General features: G+C 46.4%; 2 protein-coding genes across 2 annotated transcripts in view; one reads left to right on the plus strand and one right to left on the minus strand.

Annotated features, from left to right (window-relative positions):
* Positions 1–17,035, minus strand: part of LOC140726138 (dedicator of cytokinesis protein 2-like) — a 1,234,790-nt gene that overhangs the window by 573,538 nt on the left and 644,217 nt on the right. The gene's annotated exons all lie outside the window — the stretch shown is intronic.
* The window catches only part of LOC140726137 (uncharacterized), a 118,386-nt gene continuing 114,519 nt past the window's right edge, over positions 13,169–17,035 (plus strand). The window contains exons 1-2 of the mRNA XM_073042109.1: positions 13,169–13,428; positions 13,510–14,702. Coding sequence (XP_072898210.1) covers positions 13,240–13,428; positions 13,510–14,702 — 1,382 coding nt within the window. The 5' untranslated portion in view covers positions 13,169–13,239. The remainder of the gene's footprint in view (positions 13,429–13,509; positions 14,703–17,035) is intronic.

Consider the following 17,035-nt stretch of genomic DNA (forward strand, 5'->3'; position numbering starts at 1 on the left):
TATCTAGATTCATGCTCCCTTTATTTTGCTCTACCATCCTACTCCCAACCACTCTCCTCAGTTCCATTTACCTCAACATCTCCTCCCAGTCGAGCTGAACCCATCACCCACTAGCCTGCTGCCACTGAACTGCTGACTATTCTCCACCTTTCCTATTCCCACTCAGTCCTGTCACAGGGCCAGTACAGTAGCATAGTGGTTAGAGTACCGTTATCGTAGCACCAGTGACGATCCCCGCTATTGTCTTTAACAAATTCCCCGTGGCCACATGGGTTTCCTCCAGGTGCTCCCGTTTCCTCCCACATTTCAAGGATGTACAGGTTAATAGGTTAATCGTTCAAATGGTGCAACTGGTCAGGATGGACTTGGAGGGCCAGAAGGGCCTGTCACTGTGCTGTATCTCTAAATGAAATGTGCCCAGAACCGTTCCCTCCACAGATGCTGCCTGACCCACTGAGTTCTTCCAGCAGCCTGTGTGCTGGGCTCCTGATTCCAGCATCTGTGGCCTCTTACGTCGTCACAGTTTTCACTGCCAAGAAGAATAAGAAGGCATAGCAGTGCCTCCGCTTCCTGAGGAGATTGAGGCAAGCGAGACTCCCCCCTCCCCCACCATCAAAAGTGGATTTTACAGGAGCACCATTGGGAGCATCCTGAAAAGCTGCATCTCCGTCTGGTATGGGAGCAGCTGAGCATCACCGCAAAGGACCGTGAGGACGGCCGAGATGATCATAGGGGCCTCCCTACCATCCATCGGGGACATTTATCAGGAGTGTTGTGTATGCAAGGCCCTTAGTATCATTAAGGATCCAACCCATCCATCCAGCACCCTCTTTGACTTTTCTACCATCAGGCAGGAGACTCCGATGCATAAAGACAAGAACAGTCAGGATGAGAAACAGTTTCTTCCCCCAGGCCATTAGGCTTCTGTCACTGGTTAATTTGTACTGAACCCTAAAGTATTTAATTTATGCAATTTACTTTGTTCATGTGTAGTTTGTTTGTATATTTAATTCTTACCTTCCTAAGTTATTGTGTGTTATGTGTACTGCTGTGCTTTACATCCTGGCCCAGAGAAACATTGTCTTGTTTGGTGGTATACATGTATATAGTTAAATGACAATAAACCTGACTCGACTTGACTTGACCTCCAGTAGATGATGTGCCATGTACAACTGGTTGCCTTTTATTTGTAAAATCGTAAGATTCGCTTGAGAGAGGAGGGTATATTTACAAATAATACGGTATTGTCACGTTCAGTGCAGCCACTGTGCACAATCAGCTGTAGGATTGGGGTTCGATTTCCAGCGCTGTCCGAAGGAGTTTGCACATTCTCCCTGTGACCGCATGGGCTTCCTCCCACATTCTAAATATGTAAAGGTTAGGGTTAGTGAGCTGTGAGCGCCTCCTGCGCGTGGTGACACTTGGGAGCTGCTGAGCACGATCCTTGCCGACTTGGTGTTTTGATTTGATGCAGTCGGCACTTTGCACTGTATGTTTCGATGTACGTGTGCCAAATGAAGCTAATCAATAACGTTGGGTGTACAAGAGTTTGCAGGGGTATTTGCCATCACTGGACCTGACCATCAGTGTGTTAAGTGGCTGTGTTTTAGTTGATTACGTGCTCTCCTGTGGCCACTGGGATCTTCAGTGACTGAAGGACTGGCAAGCAGATGTGGCATTTCCCCAGGAGATAAACAATACTCTATTATAGCTCTATTATTACAAAACTATACAGACGTCTTCTCTCTTATTACATAGAACAGAAACCAGGACAGCACAGGAACGGGCATTTTGGCCGATCATGTTGTTCGGAACTAATTAACCTAACATGCTGAATTCAACTAATTCTTTCTGCAGGCACGTGGTCCTTGTTTTCTTTAGAGATACAATGAGGAACAGGCTCTTCCGGCCCACCAAACTGTTCAGCAACCCACCGATTTAACCCTCGCCTAATCACAGGACAATTTACAATGACCAATTAAGCTCCAGGTGCCAACAGAGCATGCCCACAACTCACTAACCCCTTGGAATATGGGAGGAAACCAGGGCATCTGGAAGAATCACACGGGGAGAACGAAAAAAATTTCTTTACAGACAGCGGCAGGAATTGAACCCTGATTGTTGATAATTGGTGCTGTAAGGTGATGCGCTAATCACTACTGGAGAGGAATCTTTGGCAGATTGCTCTTTTTGCCACACACTAGATCCCATTTCGACCCTCGATTCCACGTCTCAGCGTCTTGCGTCAATAGGTCGCTGTCACAGGAGGGCCGTGAGGCAACGTGCCCAAAATGGGAGACTACAAAATGACTACAGCAGCTGATCCTCATTATCAGTAGATTAAGTCGTGAGGGAAGACTCTGAATTCCTATATTGGATGGGAGACTAAAGGCAGGTGAACTTTGGAAATACTGTCCTGTTTCTGTGCTCCTTTACACTATAACTTCCCACGACTGAGGTGACAATGCATGGGATCAGGAACAAAAAGCTGCCGAAGGTTATAGACTCAGCTAGCTCTATCATGAGCACTAGCCTCCTCATCACTGAGGACATCTTCAAAAGGCAATGCATTCATCACTGAGCACCCTTAACACCCACAACAAGCCCTCTCTTCTCATTGCTGCCATCAAAGAGGAATACAAGAGCCTGAAAATGCATACTCAACATTTTAGCAACAGCCCCTTCCCTTCTGCCATCAGATTTCTGAACAGTAACACACTTCTGCTCTTCTTTTGCACTATTTATTTATTTTTACGTGTTTGCTTTATATTACACTGTACTGCTATGACAAAAATACAAATTCCACTTCATAACGGGTCTTAGATGCACGTAAAAAAATTCCATAAACCGAAGATGCTTTCAAAAATGGTGAAATGAAATGTTTGTAAATATCAAAAAAAATTACTGTAAAGAGCAGTAAATAGTAAAAAAAAAACACCAAATCAAATCAATATTTGGTGTGACCACCCTTTGCCTTTAAAACTGCATTAGTTCTCTTGGGTACATTGCCGTGCAGATTTATGTGAAAATCGGCTGGTAGATTGTTCCAAGCATTTTGAAGAACTTGCCACAGTTCTGCAAATGTTGGCTCTCTCACTTGCTTCTGTTCCCCCAGGTAATCCCAGACTGTCTTGAATATGTTGAGATCAGGGCTCTGTGGAGGCCATGCCATCTGAAACCATGTAAAAAATCTGAGTTTGGAGGGTACTCAGACAGAATATAAGGTACTACTCCTCCACTCTGAAGGTTGCCTCATTTTAGCACAAGAGGAGGCCGCGGACCTACATGTTGGAACGAGAACGGGAATTAAAATGTTTGGTCACTGGGATTTTGCACAGTACTGTCTGTCAGTGATAATAACCTCAGCTCCGATTTTGACTCTAATGAATCGTTTTTACAAAACCAGTCAAAGAAACAACACTGAAATTCTTCCATGTTAAAATGTAGGAATTATGGCAGCCAATTAATTAATAGTGTGAAAATGAACAACCAGGTTTTTTCTTTGTGTTGTTGGTTTACAGATAACGGTTGACCATGAGACGTAGAAAAGCATTCACCTCTGCAATATAAAAAATAAAAGCAGGAATCGACTATTCATTTTAGCTCATTTTATTCCATTTTAACCCATCTTATTTTCTTTACATTTCCCTCAACACTCCCACCCCCCAGGGGCGATTCATAGTGACATACACACAAAATGCTGAAAGAGCATAGAGAGTCAAAGAGCACTACAGCACAGAAGGAGGCTCTTTGGCTCATCAAGTCCATGCAAATCTATTAATCGGCCCAGTTCCATTGACCCACACCTGGTCAATAGCCCTCCCTTCTATGTACCTATTCAAATTTCTCTTAAATGTTGAAATCGAACCCGCATCCATCACTTCTGATGGCAGCTTGTTCCACACTCACACATCCCCCTCATGTTCCCCTTAAACATTTTGCCTTTCACCCTTAACCCATGATCTCTAGTTGTAGTCCCACCCAACCTCAGTGGTAAAAGCCTGTTTGCATTTACCCTATCTACAGTATACCCCTCATAATTTTATATACGTCGATCAAATCTCGCCTCATTCTCCTACATTTTAAGTCGTAATCTATTCAACATTTCTCTATAACTCAGGTGTGTTGACGTGTGGCCAAGTGGTTAAGGCGTTCACCTAGTGATCTGAAGGTCACTAGTTCGAGCCTTGGCTGAGGCTGTGTGTGTGTCCTTGAGCAAGGCACTTAACCACACATTGCTCTGCGATGACACCGGTGCCAAGCTGTATGGGTCCTAAAGCCCTTCCCTTCGACAACATCGGTGGTGTGGAGAGGGGAGTCTTGCAGCTTGGGCAACTGCCGGTCTCCCATTTTAAAAAAAAATCTTGCCCAGGCTTGCACCGAGGCACAAATCCAAGGTGTATCGAGACTAACTACACTGCTACATTAACTCAGGTCCTCAAGTCCTGGGAACACTCTTGTAAATTTTCTCTGCACTCTTTCAATCTTATTGATATGTTTCTTTCATCAAGAATGAAAGAAAATGTTGGTAAACGCTCAGCAAGTTGGGCAACGTCTGCAGGGAGAGAACTTGTTTACATTTCAATGATCAGCAGAAAGGAGTTGTCTGACTTACGCCAGATTCCCAATAGCTGCAGTGTTTTTTAAACATGAGAAGGTCTGCAAATGCTGGAAATCTAGAGCAATACACACAAATTGCTGGAGGAACTCAGCGTGTCAGGCAGCATCTAGGAAATGAATAGATAGTTGATGTTTAGGGCCGAGACCGCTCTCCAGGACTGGAATGGAAGGCAAAGACGCCAAATTAAAACGTTTGTGGGGGTGGGGGGGAAGAGGCTTGCTGGAAGGTGATAGGTGAAGCTAGGTGGGTGGGAACGGTCAAGGACTGGGAGCCTAGGGAGAGGTCATAGACGGGTGAGAAGATGTAAAAGGCCAGAGTGGAGAATAGAGAAAGGGTTGGGCAAGGGAATTTACTTACCAGAAGGAGAGATTGATATTCATGTTATCAGGCTGGAGGGTACCCAGACAGAATATAATGTGTTACACCTCCACTCTGAGGGTAGCCTCATTTTAGCACAAGAGGAGGCCATGGACCTACACGTTGGAACGAGAATGGGAATTAAAATGTTTGGCCACTGGGAAGTTCAGCTTGTGGCGGATACTGTGCATTTTGCTTAGACTGCAGAAGTTGTGCAGCCTTGTTGATTTAATCCATCAACACATCTTTAGTCAAGTTCCTCTGCCCTCCACTGACAAGCCAAGGGTACCTTTCTGTGAATCGCTTTCCATTATCTAAATGACATGCAGCGAAGCACAGATGTCTTCCACAGTCCAGTACACTTCATTGCAAATCGAACACTTGCACCTGCTCCAGAGGTAGTCATTGAAAGACGGAGAAGAGATCACATTGAGGCACAGTTAGCGATGCTGCTGTCACATAGCACCAGTGACCTGTGGACTATTGCATTCAGTTCTGTCCTTCCCATTACAGGACGGGCGTGGAGGCTACAGATGGTAAAGAAGAGATTTGATTGGAGGTCATGTGTTATAAGGAGAGGCTGGACAATTTAAGGTTGCTTTCTGTAGACTGGCATAAGCTGAGACCTGATAGAACAATATAAAATGACATGAGGCATAGATATGTGGGTGTTATGGTGGTGTAGAGGTTAGCATATCACTTTACGGTTCAGGCACCCAGGGTTCAATTTCCATCGTTGGCTGTAAGGGGTTTGTACGTTCTCGCCGTGATTATGTGGGTTTCCTCCATGTGCTCCGGTTTCCTCTCACTTTCCAAAGACGTACTGGTTGATAGGTTCACTGGTCATGGTAAATTGTCCTGTGATTAGGATTAAATCAGGGGATTTGCTGGATGGAACTGAAGGACCTATTCTGCGCTGTATCACAATAAGTAAATAAAATTTCCCATCAAGTCCCCTATATTCCCTCACTCACCTACACCCCAAAAGCAATTTACACTCAGAGGCCACTTGATTAGGTAGAGGAGTGGAACCTGGTGTGGTCTTCTGCTGTTGTAGCCCATCCACCTCAAGGTTCAACGTGTTGTGTATTTAGAGATGCTTTTCCCCACACCACTGCTGTAATGTGTGGTTATTTGAGTAACCTACACATTCCTGCCAGCTTGAACTATTCTGCCCATTCTTCTCTGACCTCTCTCATTAGCGAGGCGTTTTCACCCACAGAACTGCCGCTCTCTGTGGTTTTTTTTCTTCTGTTTTTCCCACCATTCTCTGTAAACTCCAGAGACTGCTCCTCCAGCACAATGTTCCACGGTACGAGCAAGCCGGGTTCAAACCCTGCCACCGCCTGTGAGGAGTTTGTACCTTCAGCCCGTGACCGCATGGGCTTCCCCCAGGTGCTCAGGATTCCTCCCACGTTCCGAACCCGTACCGATTGGGAGGTTAATTGGTCATTGTAAATTGCCCCGTGAGTAGGCTAGGGTTAAATCGGAGGATTTTTGGGCCGTGTAGCTCGAAGGGCCTATTCCATGCTGATCTCAGTAAATAAAATCAGTAAGTATATACAGTTAGTACTTTTCCCAGGGTCTCATACTAGAGAGCGTGCATTTAAGGTGGTGGGGGGGGGGGGGGGGAAGGAATTCAAAGATGATAAGATGATGGGTGGGGCAATGTTTTTTTTAAAATGGAGAGTGGAGAGTACCTAAAACGAGCTGCTATGAATAGTGGTGAAGGCAGATATGACAGAGGTGTTTAGGAGGCTTTTGGATGGATACATGCATGTGCAGAGATTGGAGGGATATGGACCAGGTACAGGCCGAAGGGATTCAGCACAATATTGTGAGCTGAAGGGCCTGTTCCAATGCTGTAATGTTCCATTAGTTGGCCGGGTGGAGATGTAAAGCAAAATGCTGGAGAACTCAGCAGGTCAGACAGCATCTATGGAAATGAATAGATGGTCAATGTTTCAGGCTAAGACCTTTTATCAGGACTAAGAAGGAAGATGTCAGAATAAAAAGGGTTGGGGAGGGATGGAGATACGTTTCTGCTAAAGGAAGTGTGAGGTGCTCATTCCCTAGGTCACCCTGGTGCAAAGTGTCCATCTGCTTAGCCCCCACAGTCACGTGAAACCATGGAAGCAGCTGGTGCATATCACAAGTCCCGGTTATGCGACCACTGACGCCAGGGCAGACAATCTCTGAAGAGTATTGATAATGGCAGTGGTCACTCGTCTTGTAAAGACACTGCCCAGTAGAAAGCAATGGCAAATTATTTCTGGAGAAAAAAAAATTGGTCAAGTACAATCCTGGTCATGGATAGAGAAAACAATAAGTACAATAACGTGAAGGGGACCTTCCCCAAAGGCAAAGATCAGATTAAAGACAGATAGAAGACCGTGATCGCCCCCGTCATACAACATGACACATTATGATGATGATGATGATGATTGTTCGATGTTTCTCTGGTGTATGACTCTACAGTTTATCTATTCATGTTAGTAACCTAAACAAAACTACTCATAAGTGGGAAAGGTTACGAGGGGCAAGCTAAACTGAAAAGCTTAAAGTGATGCTCTAATCTGATATTATCTTTTAACATCTAGATTACAGTTCTATTACATCCTTGCTGACACACTGCCAGATGTTTAGCTGCAGAATCCATAAGAGGCACATTAAAAGGTTAGATTAGCAGCACCATTCACAACAGGCATTAAAAACAGTTCACTTCAGGTGAGATTGAGCTAAAATTCAGCATCCAAATTCAAAAGCTGTGTGTTTGTCAACCGAGCTGAGGTAAATGGTTTTAGCATTATCACAGCTCAAAATAAATTTTATTATGTTTACTTTACATGCATGTCACCATGTACAACCCTGAGATTCACTTTCTCGTCGGCATACTCAACAAATCTACAGAATAATAACTATAACACAATCAATGAAAGACTGCCCAACTAGGGCGTTCAGCCGGTGTGCAGAAGACAACAAACTCTGCAAATGCAAAAGGAAGAAACAATAATAATAAATAAGTACACAATAAGTATTGAGAACATGAGATGAAGAGTCCTTGAAAGTGAGTCCATTGGTTATGGGAACATTTCAATGATGGAGCAAGTGAAGTTATCTCCTTTGGTTCAAGAGACTGATGGTCAAGGGGTAATAAATGTTACTGAACCTGGTGGTGTGAAACCTGAGGCTCCTGTATTTTATATGCGGCATATATTTTACAAAGTTACTATACATTGAAAGCATCCTATTCAGATTATTACAAACACGAGAATATCTGCAGAAGCTGAAAATCCAAGCAACACACAGATAATGAATTCAGCAGGCCAGGCAGCGTCTGTGGAAACGAGTAAACAGTGGACGTTCCGGGCCCGCCAAGACACTTCATCAGGACTGGAGGAAAAAAGATGAGAAGTCAGAGTAAAAAGGTGGGGTGGGGTGGGGAGTGAGGGAACTCTTTACTCTTTTCCATAGATGCTGCCTGGCTGCCTTCCTGCAGCATTTTGTATGTGTTTTTGTTCTGCCTGTGAGCACAAGAGGCTGCAGGGATTTGTGGGCACAAATCAGCGGATCACAGCCTCCTCTCTATGGACTCTGCCTATACTTCTCACTGTTTTGGTAAATCAGCCTACATAATCAAAGATTTGCCCCACCCAGACCCTTCACCTGGACTGGAGATAAAAGATGAGAAGTTAGATTAAGAAGGTGGGGAAGAATACATTTTCTCTTCTCTCCACTCCCATCGGCAGAAAATAAAATCAGAAAGCATATCCTCCAGATTGAAGGACAGCTTCTAAACCATCATAATAAGACTTTTGAATGGCTCCCTAAAATGGGCTGCTTCCCCTTCCTCTCCTCCATGAAAGCAACCTTATTAGTCCTTTTTAATGCTATTTGTTTAACTTTTTTAAGCTCTGTTAGTTTGGTCTTTACACTGTACTGTTGCCACTGAACAACAAATTTCACATCATCTAAGTTACCGATAACAACTCTGATTTTGATTTTGAAATGGGATTAGTCCCTGATAAGCGGAAATGGGCCATTTACGGTGGAAGTGGATTTGGTGGGCCTAAGGTACTATTTTTATGTGGTATCTTTCCATGACTCTGAAGTTTTCTGAGGCAGAACGTCAACCAACAACCATCAAATTTAAAGCTGAGACTGTCAGAAGCCTGAGATTACTCAGATGCAACAGGCCTCTTGTGCTGTGATAATCCAGTCAGCTACTTGCTCTTCATTTCAGGTTATTAGGCTCACATCTTCCCTGTGATTAGATCTTAGAATTTAGTGATGGGATAAGTCCTGCTCTGTAATACACCTGCTTGTATCTTTGATGCAGTAAACATAAGTCTTGTATTCAAGTACTTAAAATGATTAAGTTCATGAATATACTTCAGTCATAGAGCATCAAAAGAACAGAAATAGGCCCATTCGCCCATCTAAAGTGTGCTATCTGGTCTTCTGTCTCATCCCATCTAGCTGCACCCAGATCATAGTCCTCTGTACCTCTCCCTTTCGTGCACCTAATCTTTTCTGAAAAGTTACAATGGAACTGGCTTCTACCACTTCCACTGGCGACTCATTCCTTTCTTGCAACACCCTCTGAGTGAAGAACTTCCCATGACCTATAACCTCCTGTTCTAATACCACCCAACTCAAGGGGGGAGAAAACCTACATGCATTCACTCTGTCTATACTCCTCTTAATTTTGTACACTTCTGTAAAAGTCACTCCGTTCTTCTGTGCTCCAGAGAATAAAGTCCTAACCTGTTCAGTCTTTCCCTACAATGCAGATCCTCATGTCCTGCCAAAACCTTTGCAAATATTCTCTGTGCTCTTTCAAACCTATTGATATCTTTCATGTAGGGAGGTGACAAGACTGCAAACAATGCTTCCTGACCGTCACTGAGTGTCTGTTCATGGTCTTCTGCCTCTGTAGCCCATCCACTTCAAGGTTCAATATGTTGTCCATTCAGAGATGCACTTCTGCACACCTCTGTTGCCTTTCTGTCAGTTTGAACCAATCTGGCCATTCTGCTGTGATCCTTGTCACCCACAGAATTGCTGCCCACTGGATGTTGCTTGTCTATTGAACCATTCTCTGTAAACTCCAGAGAATGATGTGTGAAAACCCCAGGAGATCAGCAGTTTCTGAGGCTACGTCCACACTACACCGGATAAATCTGTAACTGAAGCTTTTTCTCTTCGTTTTTACCCTCCATCCACACTAAAACGGCATTTTCGTGCCCCGAAACCAGAGCTTTTCAGAAACGCTTTCCAGGGTGGGTATTTTTGAAAACGCTGCTCGGGCAGATCAGTTTGGACCGGGTAACCGGAGAAATCTGAAAATGCTATCAGACGGCAGCGTGCCATTTGAATGTTTTCTTGAACGCAACCTAACAATTTCAGAACAGATGACAATGAGACTGAAGCCAGAAGAGTTAGAAGTGTACTCACCAAATACTTTGACCCATAACTTACTGAATAAATAAGTATACTGTACTCACTTTGCCCTATTTTCTGTCCTTGCTCGTATGAAGGTGGTTTACCTATTTATGCAAGTACTTCTCTGACAATAGATGTGTAACAGCCTAATGTAACATTGTATGGAAATACAAGATAACACTGATGCAGACATGTTTTATACATTTAACAAGGTGCTTTATTAATACAACAGATTTAGTCAGTTTTTCAGTGTTCATCGTCAGCCAGTCAATCTGTCCTTGAATTCCCTGTCGGTTGCCTCCGTACGCTCCAGTATTTGTTTTTTTTACTTTTAAATTCTCTTGCGCGAAAGCCAACAACTGTCTGTCGTTTTAAGTTTTTCTAGTCTGTAACTACACAAACACGCACTTTTACGGCAAGACTCGACACCAAACATATCGCTTGTTTTTGGTAGATGTGTCCTGCGCATGCGCAGGAGGAGGAGATTCGCCGAAATCTCCATTTCAATGTGGATAGAGATATTTTCAAAAACGCATAGTGTGGACGCCTATCGTTTTTATGCGAAACCGGCATTTTCAATATTATCCAGTCTAGTGTGGATGTAGCCTGAGACACTCAAACCACCCCATCTGGCACCAGCAATCATTCCACAGTCAAAGTCACTTAGATCACATTTCTTGCCCATTCTGATGTTTGGTCTGAACACCAACTGAACCTCTTGACCATGTCTGCATGCTTTTTTGCACTGAGTTGCTGCCACATGATTGACTGATTAGATTTTGCAATAATAAGTAGGTGTCCAGGTGTACCAAATAAAGTGGCCACTGAGTGTAGATATCACCCTTTGTGTAAAAAGAACTGCCCCTCAAGCTCTTAGTAAATCTCTTCCCTTAAACCCATGCCCTCAAGTTCATGAATGTCTAATCCTGGGGAAAAAGACTGTGCATTCACCTTATCTATGCCATTCATGATTTTAGAATCAGAATGATAATCAAAAGCAGTTTAATAATCACTGACATATGTCATGAAATCTGTTGTTTAAACACTGCAGTGCAAGACATAAAAAATTGTTATGAGTTACAATAAATAAGTAAATGAACGAATGAATGAACACAAATTGACAGATGAATCAGATAGATACATACAGTAGATGGACAGATATACAGACAAATAAATATACAGACAGCGCAGGTTAGCACAGCACTTCACAGTATGAGCAACCCTGGTTCAATTCTTGCCACTTCCCTATAAGGAGTTTATATGTCCTGCCTTAGACCATGGGGGTTTCCTCCAGGTGCTCCAATTTTCTCCCACAGTCCAAGGACGTACTGGTTAGTAGGCTAATTGATCATTGTAAATTGTCCTGTGGTTAGGTTAGGGTTAAATCAGGAGTTGCTGGCTGTGTATATATACGTCCTTCCGTGCCTCAGTGGCACATAGGGTGGCAACCCTGCTGTTTCTTTAGTGTTGTCTGTTTTTTTACTAGGCTGAGTTGCTAGCTCAATACTAAACACAGCGCAGATGGAAAGCGTGCAAGGGGCTGGCCAGATTCAAACCCGGGACCATTGGCCCGAAGTCCAGTGAAACTGCCTCTACACCACCATTGCGTGTAATATACAGAACATCAGAGAGAGAGATAATGTAAACAAGGAATAGTGAGGTAGTGTTCATGGGTTCAATGTCCTTTTAGAAAGTTGACAACAGAGGAGAAGCTATTCCTAAAATGCTGAGTGTGGGTCTTCAGGCTTCTGTTCCTCCTCCTAATGAGAAGAGGCCATGTCCTGGATGGTGAGGGTCCTCAGTGAAGGATGAACCCTTCTCGAAGCCTCTATTACATCACATTTCAGTCTCTTACTGCAGGGAATGAAATCCTATACTGTCTAACATCTCCCTATAACCCAGTGTCTGGAGTCCCAGCAGTGTCCAGTTCTGTTTTGGCTGCATTATGTGTGGTAAAGGTGACGCAGGGTGCACTAATGTTCACTTCTCTCTCTCCCTCCCTTTCTGCCTAGGTCCTGACCAGTCAGCAGTGATTTCCAGCCAGAGGTGGACAGGCAGTGACATCCCCCGAGAACAGGACCGGACGGCATCGCTCAGCCCCCACCACCAACCCCCCCCCCCCCCCCCATGTCCGCCGAGAGGGGGCAGAGCGGCAGGGGAAGATGACACAGTTCGACCAGCCGGCCCGCCTGCCCAGCGAGAGCCCCCGGCCCGACGTGACGGCGGCTGCCGAGCTGAGGAGCCTGCCAGCACCCCGGTCCTGCCTGAGCCACCGGCCCCCGAAAGTGTCTGTTGGAGGGGGCCACTGAACGTGACATCAAACTCTGGCCAGACCCCCTCACCCACCACCCCACCTCCCCTTCTGCGCCACATCGCGTTTGATCAGCTGAGCTTTCACCTGCGGGGGAGTTGGGGTGGGGGTGGGGGGTCGGGTGGCAGGGTTGGGGGGTGGGGGGAGAGGGAATGTGCCTCAGGAACACTGATTGCTTCTTTATCCCTAGGCCCTGAGCCCATATCTCAGAGGGAGAGGGTACACTCAGGAAGGCAGTCCCTATCCGTATCTCACGCAGGGAAGGTCCACTTAAGGTGCGGGATTGCTGGGGAGGGGGAATGCCTTCTGGGGAGTCACATCTTCCTCCTTGGCTATTCCCAGGATCCTAAAGCCCTTCAGGGGGAGGGGTGTTTACGAGGTGGAAAGGGAGGGGAAGGGTGTGTGGGTGGGGTAGAAGGGAAGGGGGTGGGCACATTGTTTCTCTGTGGGTCGTCATTAGGGGAAGAGGGCAGAGAGTGAGGGAAAAAGGGAAGAGTGGGGGATCATGGTCAGCAGGGAGACGAGCCGCCCGCTGGCTTCCAGTGGCCTCTCCAGCTCGGAGCGGGCCACTACTGTCCGCTCTGCGCTGCTGAGGCGGGAGCCTGCCGGCTCTTCGGGTGAGGGCCAGCGGCCCCAGCACCGCCGCAAACACAGGGCCCAGCAGGTGCGGTTTAAGGACCTGTTGGATGGCCCTGCAGACGGGGGGGAGGAAGGGGGCGGCGGGGAAGGAGGAGGATGGGGGAGAGGGGGAGGGAGGAAAAGCCCAGAAGCACAGGCCGAACAGGCAGAGGCATCGGCCAGCCCCCAGAGGCCTGGTTCAGCCAGCAGCCAGGCCACCCCGGGCAGGTGGCCGCCCCCTCGGCCTTGCTCGCTCACCCTCCCCAATCCCCGACGGGTCTCCACCAGCACCAGCACAGCCATCCAAACCTCGCCTGCCCTCCGCAAGCACTTCCCAGACTTCCGCCTCAGAAACAGGGGCTCCGCTGACCTCAGCGAGCGGGGAAAGGGAGGGGAGGCTGGGGGTGAGGAAGAGGTGGAGGATGAGGTGGGGTCAGTGGAGCCAGTGGTGGGGGGTGCAGAGGATGAGGAGGGTGAAGGCAAGCGGGTAGGCGGGCCAGAGAGGGAGGGGGAGACAGCCCTCAACGGGAAGCCTCATGCTCAGTGCCGGGAGAAGGCCTGCCAGGACTCCAACTCTGACAGCTCGACCGAGTGCCAGCGCGCCGGGGATGGACCCGCGGGCAAGGCCATGGCTGGTACCCCTTCAGAGGGGGATCTCAGTGCACCCATCGCCGGGCCACACTGTGCTGCACAGGGGGTGAGAAACCTCTGCCCATCCATCTCCAAGGGGAGTCCGCCTCCATCTAAAGACAACGACGTGGACCACTGCCCACTCAAACAGGGCACGTGCAGTAGACTCAATGCACCGCGACAGGACTTGGATAGTAACCATTTGGAGTACCCAAAGGCGGAGTCTAACCCAACTCACCCGAATCAACCTCTTCCTAAGGACCAGGCTTGCTCCTTTCCCAGGTCATGCTTGAAGACTCCACTCAATCCCAAACAGCCCAGCATCTCCCACCGAACTGAACAGCCGCGGCTCTGTGCTCCGGCAGCGGACTCACCCAAAGTGACCCAAGCTCAAAACCAGCTGGTGCAGCCACCCGCAAGGCTTGCTGCCCAACCCAGGGAAGATGCCAACCAGGGCAGCCAGTCAGGGCTCTTGCTGCATCCGGACAACAGACTGGAACTGGTGGCCGGTGGCCAAAATCCTCAGGCCAATGTGACAGAGTCGGCCAGCGCAGCTGGGAACCAGGGGGCCAAGTCAGGACGGACTACTCAGTGTGAAATCACTTCCCTCCAATCCAGGCTGCAGAACATGGAGGATGTCCTACATACCAGCCAGCAGACCATTAAAGTTTTACTGGATGTCATTCAGGACTTGGAGAAGAAGGAAGCTGTTAGAGATGGGTAGGTACCTAATCTTTAGTTAACTGCGATCTGTGGCTCAATGGGTAGCTCTTGCACCTTGGAATTCAAAGGTCTAGACTTCAAATATCTTGATTCCCCCACCCATCCACCTTCCTCCTCACCCGCCTCCACCTATCACCTGCCAGTTTGTACTCCTTCCCCTCACCCCCAACGTTCTTCCCTCTTCCTTTCCAGTCTTGATGAAGGGCCTCAGGCTGAAACATCAGCTGTTCATTCCTCTGCATAGAAGCTGCCTGATCTGCTGAGTTCCTCAAGCATTTTGTGTGTGTTGCCCTTGATTTCCAGCATCTGCAGAATCTCTTGTGTGTCTTAAGTTCAAATCCCACTCCAGGTAAACCTAGGTTGGCATTCTCAATTTGGACCTGAGGGAGTGCTGCATCATCAGGGGTGTTGTTATAAACATGAGACATTGAAGCAGGGCTGCACAGTAGCAAAGCGGTGATCGTAACGCTTTACCACAGCCAGATATAAGGTCAGGTTTAGATCCCACCACTGTTTCTAAGGAGTCTGTATGTTCTCCCTGTGACCTTGTGGGCTACCTTCTGTGCATGGATTAGATTAGAGAGTTGTGGACGTGCTGTGCTGAGCCAGAAGCATGGCAACACTTGTGGACTGCCCAGCACAATTCTCGCTAATTTAATTTGATACGAATGGCACATTTCACTGTAAGTTTGATGTTTCAATGTACACGTGACAAACAAAGCTATTCACCTTCTTCAAATGTCTCGCCTTCTGGCTCAGATATATCTAAAAGATCTGAATTTCCTTTTTAGGGCCTCCCTAGTGTCATGAACACTATCGCTCTCTCTCTCAATGACCCCCAATCACATAGAACCAAGTCATTAGACACACTTTGATTGCGGAATCTTGCTGTGCTTCAATTGTTACAGCAGTTGCCTGTAAAACTGCCCAAACTGATTTCCCAAAGCCACAAGTATTAAGCAGGAACAAAAACATGATCTGGGAATACAGATGCATAATTTATTGATAGTGGTGTCACGGGTAGATAAGGTCGTAAAGAGAGCTTTTGGCACATTGGTCTTCTTAAATATTGAGTACAGGAATTGGGATGTTATGTTGAAGTTGTATAAGACATTGGTGAGGTCTAATTTGAAATTGTCTACCTACGGGGAAGAATCAATAAGATTGAAATGGCACAGGCAAAATTTACAAGGATGTAACTGGGACTTTGTTATAGGGAAAGGCTAAACAGATTACAGACTTATTCCCTAGCAGGGGTTCCCAGCACGGGGTCCATGGCATAAAAAAGGTTGGGAACCCCTGCTCGAGAGCACAGGAGAATGAGGGTGATTTGATAGAATTATATAAAATTATGAGTGGGATAGCTAGGCTTTTGGCGTTTTTCACTGAAGCTGGGTGAGACTACAACTAGAGGTCATGGTTTAAGAGTGAAAGGTGAAATGCTTAAGGAAAACCTGAGGGGGATCTTCACTCAAAAGGTGGTGAAAGTGTGGAACGAACCTTCAGCAGAAGTGGTGGATGCAGGTTCAATTTCAACATTTAAGACAAGTTTGGATAGGGATATTGATGGGAGGGGTATGGAGGACTATAGTCCGGGTGCAGTCGATGGGACTAAGCAGAATAATAGTTCAGCATGGACTAGATGGGCCAAAGGGCCTGTTTCTGTGCTGCATGACTCCACAACTGGTGGAAGAGCTCAGAGAGTCGGGCAGCATCTGTGGAGGGAAATGACTTGTGTGGAGATTACAGTATAATGTCTGCTTGAAAAGGTGGCATTGCCAGCAGTGAAGCATCCCCTTGGTATTGAATGATATGGTCAACTCCAATTGCTGATCTCCAGACGCAACTGTCCCACTCATCCATCGTTAAAGATCCCCACCATAAAGCCATGCTCTCTTCTCACTTCTGCCATTGGGAAGGAGCTTTAGGCCCACGCCACCAGGTTCAGGAACAGCTATTACCCTTCAACCATCAGGCTCCTGCACCAGCATAGCTAACTTCACCCAACTCAACTCCAAACTGATTTCACACTCTATGGACTCACTTTCACAAACTCTACAACTCATGTTCTCAGCATTAACTACTTATTATCTTTATTGTGAATTTTTTTTGTATCTCCACAGTTTGTTTTCTTTTGCACATTGTCTCCTATCAGCCTTTGTGCGCGGTTTTTCATTGATTCTATTGTATTTGTTCTACTGTGAACGTTTGCAAGGAAATGAAACTCAGTGTTGCACATAGTGACATATATGCACTCTGATAATAAATTTACTTTGAACTCAATGACTCACTGCTTAGAGGAGACTGTTGGCATTACATTTGCATTGATG

Source organism: Hemitrygon akajei, chromosome 4 (genome assembly GCF_048418815.1).
Source record: "Hemitrygon akajei chromosome 4, sHemAka1.3, whole genome shotgun sequence".
Taxonomy (NCBI): Eukaryota; Metazoa; Chordata; class Chondrichthyes; order Myliobatiformes; family Dasyatidae; genus Hemitrygon; species Hemitrygon akajei.